The sequence below is a fragment of the Polyodon spathula genome, chromosome 6 (genome assembly GCF_017654505.1).
Source record: "Polyodon spathula isolate WHYD16114869_AA chromosome 6, ASM1765450v1, whole genome shotgun sequence".
Taxonomy (NCBI): Eukaryota; Metazoa; Chordata; class Actinopteri; order Acipenseriformes; family Polyodontidae; genus Polyodon; species Polyodon spathula.
The window spans coordinates 51,972,482-51,992,825 of record NC_054539.1 but is presented as its reverse complement, the minus strand read 5'-3'; the positions used below and the strand labels follow the sequence as shown (position 1 = coordinate 51,992,825).

At 39.7% G+C, this 20,344-nt stretch overlaps 1 protein-coding gene across 1 annotated transcript in view; it reads left to right on the top strand.

The window, feature by feature from the left end:
* Positions 1-645: 645 nt before the first annotated feature.
* The window catches only part of slc35f1 (solute carrier family 35 member F1), an 88,154-nt gene continuing 68,455 nt past the window's right edge, over positions 646-20,344 (top strand). The window contains exon 1 of the mRNA XM_041253106.1: positions 646-1,040. Within this exon, the coding sequence (XP_041109040.1) occupies positions 931-1,040 (110 nt within the window). The 5' untranslated portion in view covers positions 646-930. The remainder of the gene's footprint in view (positions 1,041-20,344) is intronic.

Genomic DNA, 20,344 nt, shown 5'->3' with positions numbered 1-20,344 from the left:
CTAGAAAGTTCTAGAAGTTACTCCAAGTTTACTCAGCACTGAATCTATCTGGATGTTCTGGAAAATAGGTAAATTTCAAAATATCACTGTCCTGGTCACAAAAGCAAAGTTTTTGGGGAATAATAGACATTTTCTATACTTTTGAGGCATAAGCAATTAGGAAATAACACTTACTACCCAGGAACCAAAAAAAAAAAAAAAATTGTTACACGGTGTTATTATTGTAACATTTCAACCCGTATTGTAAAAGTAGGTTGTTTTTACACTCGGCTGGATATCAATTACTCTCAATACAGCATTCTGCTTAGCTAACTTTTATAGACGACATTTGTAAACTAAAATATACAGTAATAATAATATTTTTTTCATTGCTAAAGGTTTGAACCAGTTAGAAACGATTTTAAAGATAATATTCCTTATATTTTGCAATTTTTTTAACTACTTATAAACATGCTTAACGTAATTTTAAGCGTGTAAACTTCACCACTTGCCAGATTTTTCGTTTGGATTAAAAAATAACGGTACTACATTTCCCAGTACAAGGCGCAAGCAGCTGTAAAGCAGGTAACGGCTCCCCCTGACGGAAATATGTACCATTTATTGTGTGCATATAAAAAGGGAAAGCCTTCCAGCAACCACGGCAGTCTGAGGCAGGCATTCGGAAGCAGTACTGGATCTGGGGGACTTCTATGCAACCAGCACAAGGGCGCAGGTGCATCTAACAGCTTAAGCGTACATTGCAAGACTCAAATCTCACATTTTAACTGGATATACAACGGCTTAAACTTCAACCATGGAACATTAACTATACAGTTGCTTGTTCTGCAACGGAATTTTGCGATTCTCTCTCTCTCGCTCTCTCTCTCGCTTTCGCTGTACTTCGAAAGTATAGAATGCACCCTGCTTTCTGATTATCTTTGTATCCCAGCAATGATCCCCGAGCAGCAGAATCATGTTGTTGCTACTATTGAAAACATACCTGCTGAAAGCATTGCAGCGTCACCCACGGTGCTCCAGAGGATAAGGAAAGTCTTTAACAGGTAGGCAATTATAAAAATAAAAATCACACAGCATGATATATCAGTGTAATATTTGTTGATCACAGTGTTTATCAAACTCCGTAGAATTAATATTAATTAATATACTTTTCAAAACATAAAGTCAGTTTATAACATCTACGATAGTATGAAAAAGAGCACAACACACCGTTACCATAGTTATTTTACAGAAGAAACCCCAAGAAAGTCAAATAACTGGCATGAAATTGTTTCTGCTGAACGTTGCATTTGCTCCTGTGGTTGTTGCTTAAACCTTTGTTGGAAAAAAGTCACAAACAATCAGATTGTATTCAGAGAAAGCATACTTATTGCATTTAGACTATCCCCACCCGCAAAGACCCGCTACTGTAAGGCTTTTCTTTCTTTTTTTAATTAATTTTTATTTATTTTTTTTTAATTTTGCTCCTACATTACACAGCAGTTAGATGCTCATGCTGTGTGGTCTTAGTATATTCGCAGATCAGTCTTAAACATGGGTTTGTCTAGTTTAGTCAGTAACCGGTTATATACTATAACAATATAATATTCACAACCAATTATTTTAAATTTTCGTGTAATATATATATATATATTATATATATATATATTATATAATATTATATATATATATATATATATCTATATATATATATGTGTGTGTGTGTGTTTTCAATTTCAATTTAAAAGAATCCAGTGATTTAACCTGCCTAATTGTAATCGGGTGAACATTGAAAGTAAACAAAACATAGTGCTGTACCGTTTGTTTGTTAAACACACTGTATCAAAAAAAGAACAATCTTTAACAATGCTGATAGTTTTGAGATCTTCTCGCCGATATCAGATGTAGATAATGCTACAACCGATTTTTAAAATTTAAATCAAAAACACAAAACGTCTTTACAGGTCTAGTGTATTATACATAGTCATCTGGCATGTGGGTGGGTGAAATGCAAGCATATTGATGCGAGTCAGGGAAAGCCTCGAGAGAAATACGAAGTGATGGATACAATTGTGTGTTGCTCTTGTAAACACATTAAGGACATTTCTAATGTGTATTTATTTATTTATTTATTGAAATGCTTGCAATATGAGGTAGGAGTTCTTTATGATAATGCGTAAAATAAAGTCTAACACCCAGGGGTTTTACAAATTATTATTTATTATTATTATTATTATTATTATTATTATTATTATTATTACACATTATCTGTGTTATCTATATTTAGTGTATGGGTTGTGTCTGCCTGAGGGACAAGGTGTAAAGGTGGGTTGAAAAAAGCATTTTTTATGAAGTCCCATCAGCTTGGCAAAGTTTGTTTTATGGTCAGTCTGAGGAAGCTCTGAAGAGACACACATCGAGACAATAGTATACAGCGGTCTTCCTACTAAGCACAGTGCAGTTTAGTTTATTTTCCCAAGCTCCATTCCATGAAACTGTAGTCTCAAGCAATTCGGCTAAATTCTTCTGAATGAATACAATTCTACTCGCAACTGAGTTAAATGCTGGTAATGGTAAAGCATAACACATCTTAAAGCTACAGAGCCCCATACTTATGTTTGTTTTAATTAAATATATGTTTTTAAGGTTCTTGTCTTACAAGACCATGCTTGTTATCGTTACATAAAACAAAGGAATTCGTAAACTGAAAAACAGAGACATTCTTTGTTTGCCTTAGTTCTGTGTTTTTGCATTCTTGAGCTAAAACAGAACTTTCAATATCCTGTGCTGCTGTAGGTAGCAGGTGAATGAATGTTCAGCTCATTTAGCTAAAACTACCTTGGGTGATGCCAAAAAGGTTGGGATTCCGATGAAGCAGAATGAACATGTGTGCTCCTCTATTGACGAATAACATATTTTGAATGAATGATTTCACTTTAACTTTGATTTGATGAATATCATTTTAAAATGTTGTAGTATTTTAATATGCTTATTCTACTTTTACAATGCTTAAAACAGGCAGCCTGTGTGAGTGATTCTCCCAGGGAGTACACTCATGAAAAGGACAGTGTATCTTTGATGTGTTAATGAGGGAAAGACCAGATGCCAGAAGTGATGGTTTGAGCTCTTTGTGGTTCTCTGTTCATAGAGCTGGCGGGTCTTTCCTGCTATTAGCAAGGTGTTATCCTGCAGTGCCTGCAGAAAGACTCACAAACTGTGCTCTGATAGATCACATTTCTCACAAGGCAATGCAAACCTGATTTCATACCTGTTTAAACATTAACAGATTGTTTAAGATTATTTATGCAGTTCGGTGGCTGTACGACATCACCTGGGTGTTTGAAAGGGTGGTATAGACTCATAACTCATTTGACCTGAATTTCTTTTTTAAAAAAAATTAAAATCGTTCACATTGTTTTTAAGTAGGCCAACTGAGCGCCTGTTATCAGCCCTTTATCAAGGTCTGTTAGCCGTGTACAGGACAGGACAGTTACACAAAAGTATGAGCTGCAGATTACTTCTTGCTTTTCCTTTTCGTTTGAAATGTGTGCTTTGTTTAGGCAATTGGCTGATAAACTGCATACTACCAGCTACTGTCCTGCTATGACATCACAATTTAAATTCAATGCCCTCAAGTTATTTATCTGATAACGTTGAAAATGTAAAATGCATCTTTATTTTGATTTGTAGTATCTACACATATCCCAGCTTGGTGTGGTAGGAATGAATGCAATTAATTAAATCGATTCAAAAGTTCAGGTTTTGTCCAATTTGTAGATATTAAAGGTCAGTCAGGACTTGTCAAGAAAAATAAAGATGGGTTTGTTGCTGATGCTTCCTGACCAGGATCCTCCCAGCAATATGTTTTTACCAACATTAAGTGAATGCACCAGGACCCTGTTTGAATACCTGATTTATTTGGAATGCATACTATATCCCACATAACCTGTCTAAAAAAAAACAGTACATCAGTACTTCATTAATATGCACAGTTTTGCTTTTTTACCTTTTCTTGAGGATTTCATTTAGCCTTCCAGTTGAATGTCATTTTTTTCTAGTGATGCATTTTGTTTAATGCCAGTGGAATTTCAATTGCTGCAGCCAGGTCTTGAATTTAATAATTGGGTGGTGCCCACTGGATTTCATGTTGAACTCTTACATTAGTGCTTTACCTTTCTGATCTGAACTCCAATAAGTGCATTTTCCCCAATCCTGATATTTAGTAATCCCCTTGTTAAATCTGAGTACAGCTAATGGTGCTTCAATATTGCAGCCCTGGGACAAAGCAGATCTGGAATATCAGTACATTTGTATTCAGTGCATCAGAACACCCAGCTCTCAAGAGACAGACCCTCTCAAGAGACAGAACTCATTAACTTCAATGTATTCAGTTTGCTAAATGTATGTGGATTTCACTTCAGACAGGGAGGCACAATGTATTGGGGTATAAAATCTAGACAGTAGCTGAATAGTCACTAGCCTCAAGTGTAGCCCACTATATTTGGAAAAATAATAAAAACTAAAGGTCAACCTGACTTGGTTTGTTTGCCGTCATAGGACACACCCCATATACAGTATGCAGGCCTGCTGTATCACTTGCATCTAAGTTGCGTGTCAGCAGTGTAGTTTTTAGTTTCATCCATAGTGTTTACCTACAACTGGAGATTAGGTAGAGGAGGACAGTTACTGTACCTGTAGTGTAAACCCCCTAGAGTAGGCAGTGCCCATCTACTCCCTAGTTCCTCCAGATCCCAGCATGCTGTGAGGTAGAAGTTTGCTTTAACAAGCTGAGCAATTGTGTTTAGATTTGAGTATCTTAGCAGTTGATATTTATATCAGAGGTTGTTGGTTGTGCTTATAACAATTGCCACTGGTTCAGTTGTCCTTGGCATGTGTATGTAAGACACTTTGGGCTACACTAGTTGCACTACAATTAGAATACATTTAAGGGTTGTGCATTGATCAGCATTTACGTATTCATAATGAACACTCCGACACAAATGGGGAATAATTATAGCCTCCTGTTTAATCATTAAGAGTCAGCTTAATTGGACATACCCCAATTACATACATCTTTTGTGCAATCTACAATTAAAGCTTACAGGAAGCCTGGAATGTATCCAACTGATATACAATTGGAACATGGCTGTTGTCAGCCAGTGCAAGCAGCATTCACTTGCTTTATCAGTGTTATTTTGTTTCAAAAGTTTCTGATGCACTTGGGTCTGTTGACCACCTTTCAGTAAGTCATTTTATTTTATTTTATTTCTATTACCATACTGTAGCAGGCAATGGCATGGATTTTCATTATTGTACCAATCAGAATAAACCAATCTGGTTAAAATGAATTGAGCAAATACTTATTGCAGCAATATTATTCCTGAAAAGAAGGACAATGTTTGTGTTTCTACGCTATCCATTTTAGCACCAGTAAGAGTGACAATCTCCGGTACTGTAGTTAATCCCTTGTGTTTTACTTTGTTTAAAAGTAAAGTCACATTTGGTGGTTATTTATAGTACAGTATATTTATGTAGGTCTATAGAGATTGTCAACACACAGATTTCTTTGGTCATTTATCATGGAGTGACTGGTGTAAACTTTTCCTGCATGTACTGTATAGTGGAATGTATACTGCAGACTCTCTCAGTAGTATCTGCTGGCTTTTACTACATACTCTTCATGTTCAGAAGTGTTCATTAATGATCAACAAAATGAGACTACGTAAAATGATGTAAATACTGTGTGTGTGTGTGTGGATGTATGTATGGATGTGTATATAGAGAGAGAGAGAGGGAGAGGGAGAGGGAGAGGGAGAGGGAGATAGAGATAGATGGGCTTAAGTGAGTTACAGGAAAATAATTCCATCTAGCATTTATGTGACGTCATAAATTACGAGACTGAAGGTTGAATAATTTATAAACTGTCACAGAAACCTGAGATGGAATTGTTTTCCTGTAACTCACTGAAGAGGCCCATCTATTACTTTTTATAATACATGGATACCCTTGTGATGCTAATATTAAAGAAGACGAGGTTCAGCAGTACAGATGGGTTATTTTAAACGTATGCTTCGGTGCTGTACAGACATTCTATGTCGTTATCCGTCAGTGCTTCAGCTTGATTTGGATGATTGCCTTTACCTTGTTTTAATTTCCCATTCTCTGAGATATGAAAATACCAGCTTGTATACATGTGTGCCTAACTTTTAAAAAATGTAGGCACACACTGGAATGTTTAGATGCACATAATATGTATTTTACAACTTCAGTTTTCTTAATTGTGAGCTGTTTTTTATCCAAAAATTAGAGATTTTTATGTTTTCAATCAACGAAAACAGTTGATTTTTGTCATTCTTTGCAGAATGGTCTCCTAGAATGATTTGATTGCACAGTTGGTATGGTCAAATTCTGTATCCCTCAAAGTTTATTTTTTTCTAAGGTAAAATATCAAGGTGCACACTGAAAAAGAAATCCAAAAACCACACAGTCTTGTAACAACAAAGTAACTATTACAGACAGCCTGCAGAAAGTTTAACAACATGCCTTGCTCTTAAGAGACTGGGGCACTTTACATCAAGAATAAAGCCACCCTATTGCTGTTTGAGTTAATTGCTGTTAAAATTGCATTTGCATGATTTATTATTATTATTATTATTATTATTATTATTATTATTATTATTATTATTTATTATTATGGAAAAAAAACAATCAGATTCATTCTTATATATGGTAGTTTAGTATGTTAGTACAGCATCTGACAGAAAATGTGTTTTGTTTTTGTTATAAAGTGAACTTTTTTATGGTAGTATAAATAAATGAAAATGTGCTTGTAATATATGTGTTATGCATATATTTAGAATGCAGTTACTTGGTAGCATATCCTAGGAATTCCTAATTTCTCCAATACAGTAAACAATATAAAAGCTTGTCGATCCTGACTAGATTTGGGATGAAAAATTAAAAAGAAAGCACTACACTGTTTCCCATTATTTTGGTTTTATACAATATTGTTTGGTTCTTAACCGTCTAATAACTGTCTGGCAAACCATGAGTGCTGAACATTAATCAAAGCAATGTTGTTGCACACACTTCCGGTAAAATTAGTGGTCTGGCATTTGTAGTTCTTAGAGCCTTGCTAGCAATATAAATAATGATACAATGGACTACAATCCCATGGACACAACCATAAAACCACTCAGATGCATTTATATTTGTACCTGACTAAATGTAAATTTCGAATCTGTTTTTGAGCGCACCATAGAGCCCTGATCATGGGTTGAACTTTCGATAGCCAAACACAATATTCCCAACTACATTCTGTGTGGTTTAGGAAGAATTGACAAAACACGCCATCCTTCAAGTTAGCACAAGGGAGATAACCTTGGAGGATCCATTGATCTTGTGTGTGTGGATACTGTGAAATTGTACAGTAGTGGAAGGGTGAACCTTACAAGGTGCTGATGTGGAATACATCCCATATGAAAGGTGGTAGTAACTTCAGCTGCAGGCATGGTGGCTGCCAGCTGGCTGCCCCACGTCATGCGGCTCTCTGTCCTTCACCAGAGCCATTTGCTGGGCCTTTCATGAGGAACTCCTTTCATGAAGGAGAACAATGCCTTGAAGAGGTGTAATCACCAGTGCCATGGATCAGGTAGCCTATAGTGTGTTTTCGTAAGAGAGTGGGCCCAGGCCGAGAGGATTCACCTTCTTGAATGTTTTTGTTGGAATTGTTCTAGCTAGTACCCTACCCATGTCTGTATTGAAAAGCAAGGTCTCTATTATGCCCTCAATCACAGAGGGTTCTTTTGTAGACATTTATGGCATTCACTGAAGTTTTGGGAGTGACTTAATAAAGAGTCCATATTGCTCTATAAATATGACAATTGGGTTTATACTTTTTTATAAAGGGATATTGGCTTGGCTTTGATTTACAGATATTTGGGTCGGGTAGCAAGGCTTTAGCACTCAACTTCTCAGGAGCATGCAAACACATGAAAAGGTGACTGCTCTTAATATGAAATTCTGGTCTCAGAACGGGCAGATTGCTTTATATGAAAAATAAAACACAAACAGAATATCACTTTGATGTTTGATTTGGAGCTTTGCTGAATCAAGGCTTTAAACTGTCTGACTGGCAGTTTTCAGCTGACCTTCAGCACCTTTGCTTTGATATGCGTATTACTTTTTTTTCTACCATTTTTTTTTTTTTTTTGTAATGCAGTAATGGGAATAGTAAAGCTGATCCTTCTTATGTTCTAGCTGCATGATGGTAGTCAGTGGCACTGTGGGGATGTGTTCCCGAGTGGAAAGAGCTGACACTGACTCTGTTACAGGTCTTGGCATTGACTCAGGTCCAGTTACCACAGTTCCATCTTGCCAAACTACACAACTGAAAACAATCAAGACCCATTAAAAAGCCTTGATTCAGCAAATCAAACATCAACCTGATGCCATTCTTCTATTATTCATATTAAGCAATCCATCCATTCTGAGAGCTGAATTTTGTATTCTGAGGTTTTTTTTTTTTTTTGCATGCCATCAAAGCATTGGTCTAGATGGAATGCATCTGTTTCTTGTGGTACATAAGTAAATGTTGCATCTTGGTTGTGCTCTGGGTTTACATTATGTTTGAAAAACTCTAAACATCATTTTTTGTATTCTGTTACATTCTCTAAGGTAATAGCAACTAATACTGTAGTGCCCATCTAAATGCTTAGAAAGGGGTACATTCCCTGTCTTTCAGCAGTTGAGAAAAGTGTGTGTGAGTTTGTGCGAGAACCCTGTTCTTGGCTTTTGCTTCACTGATAAGTGCATTGTGTGAGCTGAGGGTATTCTGATGTGGGCCTTTTGTAGTTTGTAAATTGTGATTAAATCGTCAATGAGCACTCCCCTGCCAAGCAACAGTGAAACAATGCATGGAATTTGGGCAGTTCATTGATAAAATAGTGAGTTGAAAGCAGGACCATGCCATTATGTTAGTGCAACCAAGCCATTCAAACAGGCCACTGCTGATCTTCCTAGCATGTTTTGCTTTGTCTATGCTGGTTTCTTTCAACATACCAGCACTACTACTTTGATAAAATTGTTTGTTGTATGGGAACACCAGTATGGTTATAAAAGTGTCGCCACAAAGCTAAATGAGCATTGTCCAAGTGTGGTGTACTTTTGCTTGGGGATAACAAGCAGGCCAGAGTTGGAGGACTTCAGCTTGCGTGCAGGGACATAGTGAGTCAGCAAGTTGAGGAGGTACTCGGACCTGTGTGGTGAAGGGCATTGTAGGTGAGCAGGAGAGTTTTGAAAGTAATCCTAAACTTTACAAGTAGTCAGTGCAGCTGGGAAAGACAAGGGGGGGTGATGTGATTGCGTTTTTTACATCTAGTAAGGATCCTGGCAGCAGCTTTCTGAACTAGCTGCAGTCAGGGTTATGGTGAGTGCCGGGAGACCACCATATAGAGAGTTGCAGTAGTTGAGTCGAGAGGAGACAAATGCATGACCAAGTATCTCCGCATCCGGGAGGGAAAGGTAGGGACGGGCTTTGGAGTTGTTTCGAAGATGGTAGAAGGAAGATTTGACCACGGAGGAGATGTGGGTCTCAAAGGAGAGGTTGCTGTCAAGAAGAACACCAAGGCTTCGTACTGTGGGGGAAGACAGCAGCAGACAGTTTCCGAGGCTCAGGGCAGCTATATTGAAATTCTTAAGCTGAGTTTTAGATCCTTCTCGAAGGAGTTCAGATTTGCTAGTGTTCAGCTGAAGAAAATTGGCAGACATCCAGGCCTCAATGTCTTGAATGTAAGCCGAGAGCAGGACCATGGCAGAAGGGCTTCCAGGGTCGAATTTTAAATACAGCTGGGTGTCGTCAATGTAGGAGTGAAACATGAGGCTGTGTTGGCAGATGAGGTGACCCAAGGGAAGCATGTAGATATTGTAAAGAAGGGGCCCAAGAACAGATCCTTGGGGGACACCACAAGTAACTGGGTTTGCGACACTACTGCATCCAGCGTAGAAAACAGGACAAGGACAAGCACAGAGGGAGGACCAGCATCAGCATTAAGCAGGAGCTCTTTCACAATCCGGAGCAGAGCAGTTTCAGTACTGTGATGCGGCCGGAAGCCAGACTGTAGAGATTCAAGCAGATTGTTATCCTTGAGATGTTTCATCAGCTGACTGGCTACAGCTCTTCATAAGTCAGCCGGGTCGAGGGAGGGTTGTTTGAGTACCGGTGTAACTCAGGCAAGTTTAAGGGAAGCAGGAACAGAACCAGAATCCAAGGACAGGTTGAGAGTGTGCATAATGGAAGGAGCAAGATCAGAAGCACAGAAAGGAGGGGCAACTGGAGGAGTATCAATGTGGTCAAGTAGTAAACTGGTTTTGTGGTGGGAGTGCTTTGATGGATTCTGACTGTAGGAGGCATGTTCAGTAGCATTTTTCTGCTTTTAATTGACTGAGCTCTTCCTGGCTGGGTAATCAACAATGTACAAAAAAAAGTCTGTTTAAGGGAATAGCTTCCAGACACAACACCAATGTCACCAAATGAGAAAAGGGCGAGGATTAAAAAGAAAACAAAATGTAAAACCTAAAGACCTTAAATTTAATTTCAAACACAACAGGGCAACCAGTTGTTTTAGTACAATAATTTTCTTAACAGACTTTTATACATCACAACACATACTACTCTTAGCACAATGGGTTTATCTGTTACCAACCTCTGGATGGTCTCTGGGTACATGCACAGCCTGCTGTGATCCAGACAATTGTCGAGATGTGGGAAGGATGTAGGCCTTGCCCCAGGGTGAAATAACAGATAAAGTAACACAGGACTTAACTTGACAAGTTACCTGCAGTCAGACATGGCAGAAGGGACAAGCAGTAGTGACGTTTGAAAGTGACAGAATACATTTTCGCCTAATCCTTCACCAGAATGTGATCCTAGGGAGAAAAGGGGGAGTGGGGGAGGGGACTGAGTTGGTGATGATCTCCTCCCCCCACAGAATCCAGTTCTACAACAAAAACACATTGATTAGGGCTGGTGTGGCTGGAGAAGGTCATGCATGAATGAGAGTGAATGTAAAGATTTGGGTAGGTTAAGTGCAGTTGGGTTAAACCATTTACGTAAAGGGGCTTGTCCTGCTCTGTCCAAACTACGTCAAGCTTATATCTATGAAGCGGTCTGGAGGGGAACCAGCCACTAAATTAAGCATGAGCACAGCTGTCCAACATTATTTTATTGTAGTAATACATACAGTATTTAATTATTTAAGTGTAGACAAGTTGATGCAGATCACTAGAAACTGTGTCTATAATGACCTAAAGGTTGCTCCTGTGGTCACCTCTGGAAACAAGACCTGCATCTTCATAGGACTTCAAATGTGATTTCTATTCTTAAGAAAAAAATAAGAAATGTTCATTCTTTCAGGGTTTCAGTGAACCCTGGGAAGAAAATGATCATGCTGCAGCTGACATAGCAAATGGACAGTCAAAACTGATGGATGAAGATAAGCTGCCTTCTACATTAAATGCAAGCTATTATTCAATGTAGTTTAATTTTGTATCTGGGTGTGCCTACACTAGACTTAAACATTATGAACAACCAGATTGCGCTCCTCCATTACTGTAAATTCAGTGTAATTTATCCCATTTGTAACATTTGTTACATTTTTATTGTATATTCTGTCTGGCAGCCTGTTCCCTTGGGCACTCATGAAGGTAAGATGGCTTAAACACTTAAATACAAAATACAAATAAGTACTAAATAAAATATGTGGAGGATTCCTATAAAACCCAACAGCCAGTGTCAAAAACTGATAAATGCTAACTGTAATTTTCTTATTCTAAGTTCTGCCACTGGTATCGATTACCTCTAATATGCCTACACTTTTGTTCTGTGTTTATAAATCACAGGGGTGGACAGTCACAGCTTTGCTTATCATGGGAAATCATGTACTTGCTAGGTCTTGGAAATGACAAGGAATTGCTAAGCCTGGCTGTGGCAAAGTGCCCGCCCCTGTGTGTATTTTGTGTTGTATGTTGTGTGTTATTGTTGGTGTATAGTCATCGGTACACAGGATATAAACGGGTCTGTGTAACACGAGTGTTTAAAATGTATGTTTGTATTTAGGCACAAGGATTTCATAGCACTTCACGTGCAAGTAAAAAGTAATAATATATGAACATGGGGAATTGCACTTTATTAATTCACATGCAGTTGTACCGCGACTCCAATTCAATGATTGATTAGCAATCGAGTCTTGGTACAGCTGCATAAAAGCAGCATGTTTTCACACACTCTGGGTTGTGTGTTCGGTGAGTGGAGAACGGGATTGGAGACGGAGGTAATTGTAATAATAATAATAGTAATAGTTCAAATAGAAGCTCACTGTGTTTTTGTCTGTATAGTCAGTTTTGTTTCATCTCTTTGTTTTGGCTACCAGTGCCGTGTCCTGTGTTTTGTTTGTCTTGCAACCTTTTATTTTCTGCCTGTCTGTGCACTATTAAATGCTTAGCGAGACCATTCGCTCAGCTGCACCAAACTCTACCTCTCTTTGTTTATTTCCTGGTTCCTGTTTCTGGTCTGACGTCCCCCACTTCAGCCATCTTTGTGACATGTGATGTCATTGTGGGATTACCAGCGCCTCCTAGACACAGACCAGAGAGGGAACCACAGTGTTTTTTAAAAAAAAAAAAAAAAAAAAAAAAAACAAAAAAGCAAAAATGGAAGGCTGAAGAGATGGCTGCACTGAGCTAGAGGAGCTCCTCAGTGATCTGGAGGACCAAGGCTGGTGCCTTGCCTGCGGGGTGTACAGGCACATGGTGGCTGTCTGCCCCTACCAAGAGGGAGAGGAGGAACTGGCCCAGGACAGGAAGGTGAGGAAAAGGAGGCAGAAAAGGGGAAAGGTGAGGAGGAAGCAGAGGGAGCCAAGGTGGTGCACTATGTGCATTGTTTATGGGCATGAGGACGAGAACTGCCCAGAACAGGAGCCAGAGGATGAGGATCCCAGTTGCCCTACGCCTGAGGGGGAGGAGCCTGAACATCCTACGCCTAGGTGGGAGGAGCCTGATTATCCACCACCCAGAAGGGGCGAGCACAGGCTTCTACAGCCCACAAAGGGGGAGTCGATGCGTCCACAGCCCCAGAAGAGGAAGGCAGAGCTTCTCCACCAGCAGAGGGAGATAACTTGCTAGTTCCGTTTCCTGCGTCGGTGGTAGAAGCCCTGCTTGCTCGAGGGCCACCATCGAGGAAGATCTGGGACTAGCTGACAGACCCTGACGGTGGCCTGGAAAGAGACCTCCCGAAGGTGATCAACCTGCTGTGGGCCCGAGATGGGGAGCGTTGGGAAACTTGGGACAGCAACACCACCCAGTGTCCCTCCAAGACATCGCAGCCATGGTGTTCAACTACCTGGCTGCTGATATGGGAGGGGTCTCGCCTCTGGTCTTATCAGGAGAAGCCCTGACACTGTCTCTAGGACCAGAGGGAGAGGAGCCAATGCACCAGTCCCTAGCAAGTGAAGGAGAGCCTCCGTCGCCAGGAGACTACACGCCGCTCCCACCTCCGTCGCCAGGAGACTACACACCTCCGCCACCTCCATCGGCAGGAGCAGAGCAGCAGGAGATGCCTCTGCCTCCGCCACCTCCACCAGCAGAGGGTGAATGCCTGCTGGGTCCCTTTCCACCAGCAGAAGATGAATATCTGCTGGTATCACTTCCCCCACCAGCAGAGGATGATTGCCTGCTGGTATCATTTCCCCCACCAGCAGAGGATGAATGCCTGCTGGTATCACTTCCCTCACCAGCAGAGGATGAATGCATGCTGGTATCACTTCCCCCACCATCACAAGGAGAGGAGCTGGAGCTGCCTCTTCCTTCACTAGAAGGACCAGGACTAGATGCTGGCGGTCCTCAGCAGCCTGTGCATAAGCTGCTGAGGGAAACACAGGGAAGAACTGCCCGGCTGCAGTGGCGAGATGAAGGCCAACACCCTCACCCCAGCTTGTCCTGACTCCTTGCCTCGCTTCGCCCAAGGATGCCTGCCTCGCTTCGCCCAAGGATGCCTGTCTCGCTTTGTCCAAGGATGCCAGCCGCTCTGCATCGCCTGGGGTCGCTGGAACTGCTTCACCAGGGATTCGCAGTCAGCTCTGCTTGGCCGCAGGGATCAGTGTGGCTGGAGCCCCACCAGAGGGTAGGCTGCCGGTTATGAAAAGGGGGGAAGAGGTCAGGAGACCATCTTCCCCTGCAGCAGTTTCGCTGCAGGAGTTCTGGAGGCTGGAGTCCCCCTAGAGGGAGCTGCTGGCTATAAACGGGGGGGGGAGAGATCAGGAGACCACCTTCCTCTGCAGCAGTTTTGCTGCCGGAGATCTTGGGGGAGGTCTGGAGACCACTAACCCCAGCAGCTTTTCCGCTGCTGGACTTGCCCTGACAGCAGCACCATTGGCAGCATTTCCGCTGCCAGTGGTACAGCGGGAGGAGAGATTCGCCCCACTGTAGCACGTCTGCTGACAGCGTGGCAACATTGCCACCCATCAACCCCTAAAAGTCCCTGTTCTTGGCCCAGGACTTTGAGCAAGAATTTGGGGATTTTAAAGGGGGAGGTGGCCATTGAGGCCATGTGTGCTTTGCACAAGGGGGGGTATATGTGGCAAAGTTCCCGCCCCTGTGTGTATTTTGTGTTGTATGTTGTGTGTTAACGTTGGTGTATAGTCATTGGTACACGGGATATAAACGGGTCTGTGTAACACGAGTGTTTAAAATATATATTTGTATTTAGGCACAAGGACTACACAGCACTTCACGTGCAAGTAAAAAGTAATAATATGTGAGCACGGGGAACTGCACTTTATTAATTCACGTGCAGTTGTACCGCGACTCCAATTCAATGATTGATTAGCAATCGAGTCTCGGTACAGTTGCATAAAAGCAGCATGTTTTCACTCACTCAGGGTTGTGTGTTCGGTAAGTGGAGAACGGGATTGGAGACGAAGGTAATTGTAATAATAATAATAGTAATAGTTCAAATGGAAGCTCACCGTGTTTTGTCTGTATAGTCTGTTTTGTTTCATCTCTTTGTACTGTTTTGTTTACCAGTGCCGTGTTCTGTGTCTTGCAACCTTTTATTTTCTGCCTGTCTGTGCACTATTAAATGCTGAGCAAGACCATTCGCTCAGCTCCACCAAACTCCACCTCTCTTTGTTTATTTCCTGGTTCTTGTTTCTGGTCTGATGTCCCCCACTTCAGCCGTCTTTGTGACACTGGCTCAGTAAAATATTATTTAGACTACAAGTATGAAGGAGAAAGTTCTTTACTTGCTTATCCTGGGATTGGGGAAATAGGAAATGTGAAATATTAATTAAACAAAAAAGAAACAAACCCAATGGCATCTCTGAACAAGAATAACGAGGCATGGGATGAGATATTTCCATGACCTGTACAGTATGGTGCAACTGTATACCCAAGAACCCCAATCATACATGCATGTCGTATGATTCTAGGGATTCATTACACATGAAATCACATACAGTGAGAAGTAATCCCGGGCTAAAAAAAGCTGAATAGCCTCAGTAAAGGAATTATTAGAGATTTTGCACAAATTTACAAGAGAGCTGCTTATCAAATTGAGATCCAATTTGCCAGGGACATTCTTTTGTACAAAGTATTGACTGTATCAGAATCTAAGGGTATATGGAGACTTGGAGACTTCTATGTTCTAGCAGTCTTTATATCACACTAACACACATTTTATGTATGCATTTTATGTATGGAGAAGGTCATAGTGATCTAATTTTTCATGTTACTGAAAGCTCTGACGATGATGATGATGATGATGATGATGATGATGATTATTTATTTATTTATTTCTTAGCAGCACCCTTATCCAGGGCGACTTGCAGTTGTTATAAAGTATCACAGTACAAAATATCACATTACAGAAAAAGGAGGCTGTGTGGACCAGTGGTTAAAAAAAAGGGCTTGTAACCTGGAGGTCCCCGGTTTACTGCCTCACTGTGTGACCCTGAGCAAGTCACTTAACCTCCTTGTGCTCCATCTTTCGGGTGAGACATTGTTTTAAGTGACTCTGCAGCTGATGCCTAGTTCACACACCCTAGTCTCTAACTTGCCTTTGATAAAGGTGTCTGCTAAGTAAACAAATAAAAATAATAATAATATCACACTACAGAGTATCATATTACAGATAAGAGCATTTGTAAAGTACAGTAAAAATCAGTAGCAAAAAAGATCAAACTCAAATAAGAGCAAAAAATGTAGCATACAGTAAACAATTACATTTGAGAGCGAGTTCGACTAAGAGCAGTTAACTTATAAAAATATTTTCTTATATGAGTAAAGTCTGGTAAGCACGTGTAGTAAGTATGATAAATGAATGAGAATCATTTCAAATAATAGCAATTGCAAAACATGTTAATACAGATAGCTATAAGAGTAAAATCAAATACAAGATAGAGAAAGTAGTTATAATTAAGAGTAGTAGTAGAATACGGCAGGGTATGGAGCAGTTAGGTGCAAGTACAAGCTGATGCAAATACTGGTACAATTGGGTGCCATATAGTCCAGTATAGTCGATTGTTTACAGTCATTCCAGTCATGGTGGGACATGTATGCCACTGACATGCTTATCTGACTAAGGGTTTGATTCCCAGACCGTGATCAGCACTAATTTTAGACTACATTATCTAAGGTCCTATGAGTGATAACTTTTGTGGTCCCAGGGCCTGAAGGACACTGAATAAAGGAATGATTCACTTAGAAAGTACAGTACTACACTTGTATCACTGCACTAAATCTTTGTTTCTTCAACTCCAGTATAAAATGTGCATTCCACACCTGCTCTGTTACTCAGAAAAACCTGTACAGTGCACTTATTTTAGTGATCAATTAACTGTCAATTATGAGAAACTCTTGGTAGTGTAAACGTGACACCTGTGCCTTCTGCCAGTTCTTTTGTCAATTCAAACACTTTATATAAATTTCTGTTGTAGAAAAGAGCCTTCGGGGGAATCCAAAAGATCTCTCAGCAAAATCCAAATTTGTCTGTGTTTAATTCTGTTAGGGAGAGCTGATATGATTTGTTCTGAAGGATTTTGGTATTTCTGGTTGAAGTAAGTTTATTTTTGTTGCGGGCTTTAAGACCCACATTTCGGTTATCTTGAAAAACCTAACATAGATCATTTGAAGATATCAGTTTCTAATGAAGTCACACTCCAAGGGGAGTGAGCTTAGTACCAGCAATGAAAGAACCAGACCAGCTGAAGCGCTCCTCAGACGTTCATTATGACATGCTCTGTGGGGGCTGAACCTACCTGTATTTCCCTTATTTAGTGCATGCAATTCAATTTGTAGGACAAGTGACTCATCTTTTTATATGTCAGGAGGGCTCCCTTCATATCGATTGTTGTAGGAAGTGGCGGGTTGTTTGTTCTGTTCACATGGAAACGTGTTTGAACAAAACTATTAGCGTGGAACTTCTGTTTGCTTTAAGGTTCAAACAGTATTTTTCAGTGCCAATATTTACTAACCTTCTTCAATGAAAAAAAAAAAGTCTCCTGAGTAAATATTGAAACTTTTATAATAAAAGTATTACACAATTGACATGTCAAGAAAAAATGAATATTAATTAATATTAAATTAATATTTTAATTAAAAGTTTTAAAATGGATACTTTTCAAGAATAACTATACAAGATTTCAAAAGACTTTCGTGACCTGAGACCTGATGCCTAACTTATCTGTAAAAAAAAAAGTAATCAGGTAGTTTACCATTTACAGAGATTTTGTTTTGTTTTGGTCATGCTATCAAAACCCACTCTGTACAGTCCTCCACTGATGCCATTTTCAAGCAAGATGATACGAAAAGCGTGTGAAGTTACATTTTTTTATTTGTTTTAATATCCATTTTTTCCTTGTGTAGCTGAAGTGTTAATTTCTAACAGGTTTTCTTCATTAGAAGTGTATTTTGAGGAATCCTATCCTCTTTCATATCTATTGGAGTCCCCCTGTGTTTTCATTGCTGGGAATAGAAAGTCCCTTTCCAATTAGAACGCCGCTTCACATATATTGTGCCAACCTGCCTAACTGAAAATATAAAAAGTGTATAGAGAACATTGGGGTCTACATACAGGTGAACCACAAAGAGCAAAGGTTTTTCAAAGTAAAAAAAACAAAAACAAAAACAAAAAAAAACAGCTTAATCATATTGGAACTTAATGAAGATAATGCAAATGCAATGTATTAATTGCTTAAACTTATACCATTTCAACACACATATGGGGTGGGGGGATCATGCACTTTGAAAGGAGTTCAATCCAGCATGTAGCATTTTAAAAGGTTAACTACTGTTGACTTCTTTGCTGTCCCGGGTCACCGAGGTATTCCAACACACTCATCATCTTGTTGGTCTGCTGACGAGATTGAAACTGTGGCTCCCCAGCACATAAAATGGGATACACAGTGTTACAAGCATATGTGAAGAAATATTGCATGTTATATTACCGTCTGCTTTTGCCAAACAGCTGGTGGTCAAAAATCCAATAAAGGAAAGGATGAAAAAAGTATGAAGGTCTGTGGATGGCAGTAGGCCATGCTTCATTTTTGGTCAAACAGCAAAATAATGATTCAACTTGTTCATCCTCGACGACAGATGGAGAGCACAGAACATCTGCACATAATAAGGGCATTCATGTGTAAGAGAGACAAAGTCTGTGACAAAGAAGTTGTACAGTTTCAATGCAAAAGTCTTCAGTTTAAGCCTTTGGCCAGAATGAAGGGTCATTTTACGTTCCACTTTAGAATTAAAGGCGAAGCGTCATAATTCAAAGAAAATATTACCGAAGAGCTTTTGTGCCTCTCTAGATTACTGATTTTTGCTACCATTTTAGTTTTGCTAAGTTCAAAATGTTGAAAATCGGACAATAACTTACAGTGGCTGTGTTGAACTGCTACAATTGTTTTACTTTACTGCCAAGGGGGTGTGTTGTTATTTGTTTTATTTTTTTTTTCAAACGGGGTGAACCAATCAAGTTACTGACCTTTTTAAAACATTTTTCATTGAGCTGAAGTTCCATGAAGTTTAAAAATGTGCAGCATTTGAGAGGAGTTCTGAAAAAAATTGCATTTTAATATGGCTCAGTCTATCTGTGGACAATGGGTAATGCATCAGTGCACCACTCCTGGAAGTGAATCCTCTATGGCATGTAATCAATTTAAGAGAGACGAAGATCTGTATCGTCTGCCTTTGTCTTAGAAGTTGGCTCTTTTGAATGGCATGCTTATATATTCCTTGCATTACTCACCAAATGAATCTATCCTATCTAATTCTCCTTTATCTATAATGATGTAGCTCAATCTAACACAATCACAATCAAAGTGTATCATTGCCCAGGAAGCGATGCTGAAATAGAGAGTGTGAACCAGGGAGGACACTGCATTCTCCGTGGTGTTTTTCCGGATCTTAATAAGGACTTGTTTCATGAAGACTTGCTACAGAGAGTTAATGAATGGCAGTGATTGTGAGAAAATTATCCCCTGAAAATACTTCAGCTTTACACTGTCGTTCATGATTGCAAGAACAAAGAGGGATTCTGTGCTAATGTGATGAGGTCACCCATATTGCGTGTTATCTCTTTCTGGTGTTTATTAGCATGAAATACAATTATATTAAACAAGCAGTCTGGGCCAGTGGCAGAGTATTGGTAAACCCTTGTGTAAAATCTCTTAACCACCAAGGAAACCTTTTATCCTTAATTTGAAATATTTTCAAACTAGAAAACTTGAACAAAAACATTGTGCCTTCTGTGGAGCTTTCCTGTCATGGCAATCAAGTTAGATCTCTGCCCTTGATTACTCTTAATAGTAAGTACTATCAGAGGATAAAATACACAATTATATACTGTCTATATATTTGTGCTTTCAGTATCTGGCTTAGGGAACGCTTGCCATGTTTAGGGAGGGCTTGCCATTCTGTCCTGTGCAGGAATGCCAGTGTAACGGTAATCTTGACTTTGCATCATGAAAGTCTGTTCTTGACTATCTGTCAGCAAACTCCAGCATGTGTACAGTATGTGTGCCAAGTACACAACAATAAACAATAAAACCAACTTTATTTAAAGGATAATGGCCTTGGGTTGCTACTTTGTGCACTCTACTTTTAACAATTCCACTGACTCTTTCTTTCTGTTCATTTAAAAACATGAACGTTAAATATTTTATACATACCTGACATCTCCATGTCTGTTCCCCATTTTGCACTTGCCAACTAGTTGAAACATTTTAAAAGGTTAGTCAGCTTGCCTTTTTATAAAGTGACAGCTATCTGGCCTCCAGTCTTCACAGTGAATCAATTAGGGTTATTTTTGTAGCACTGG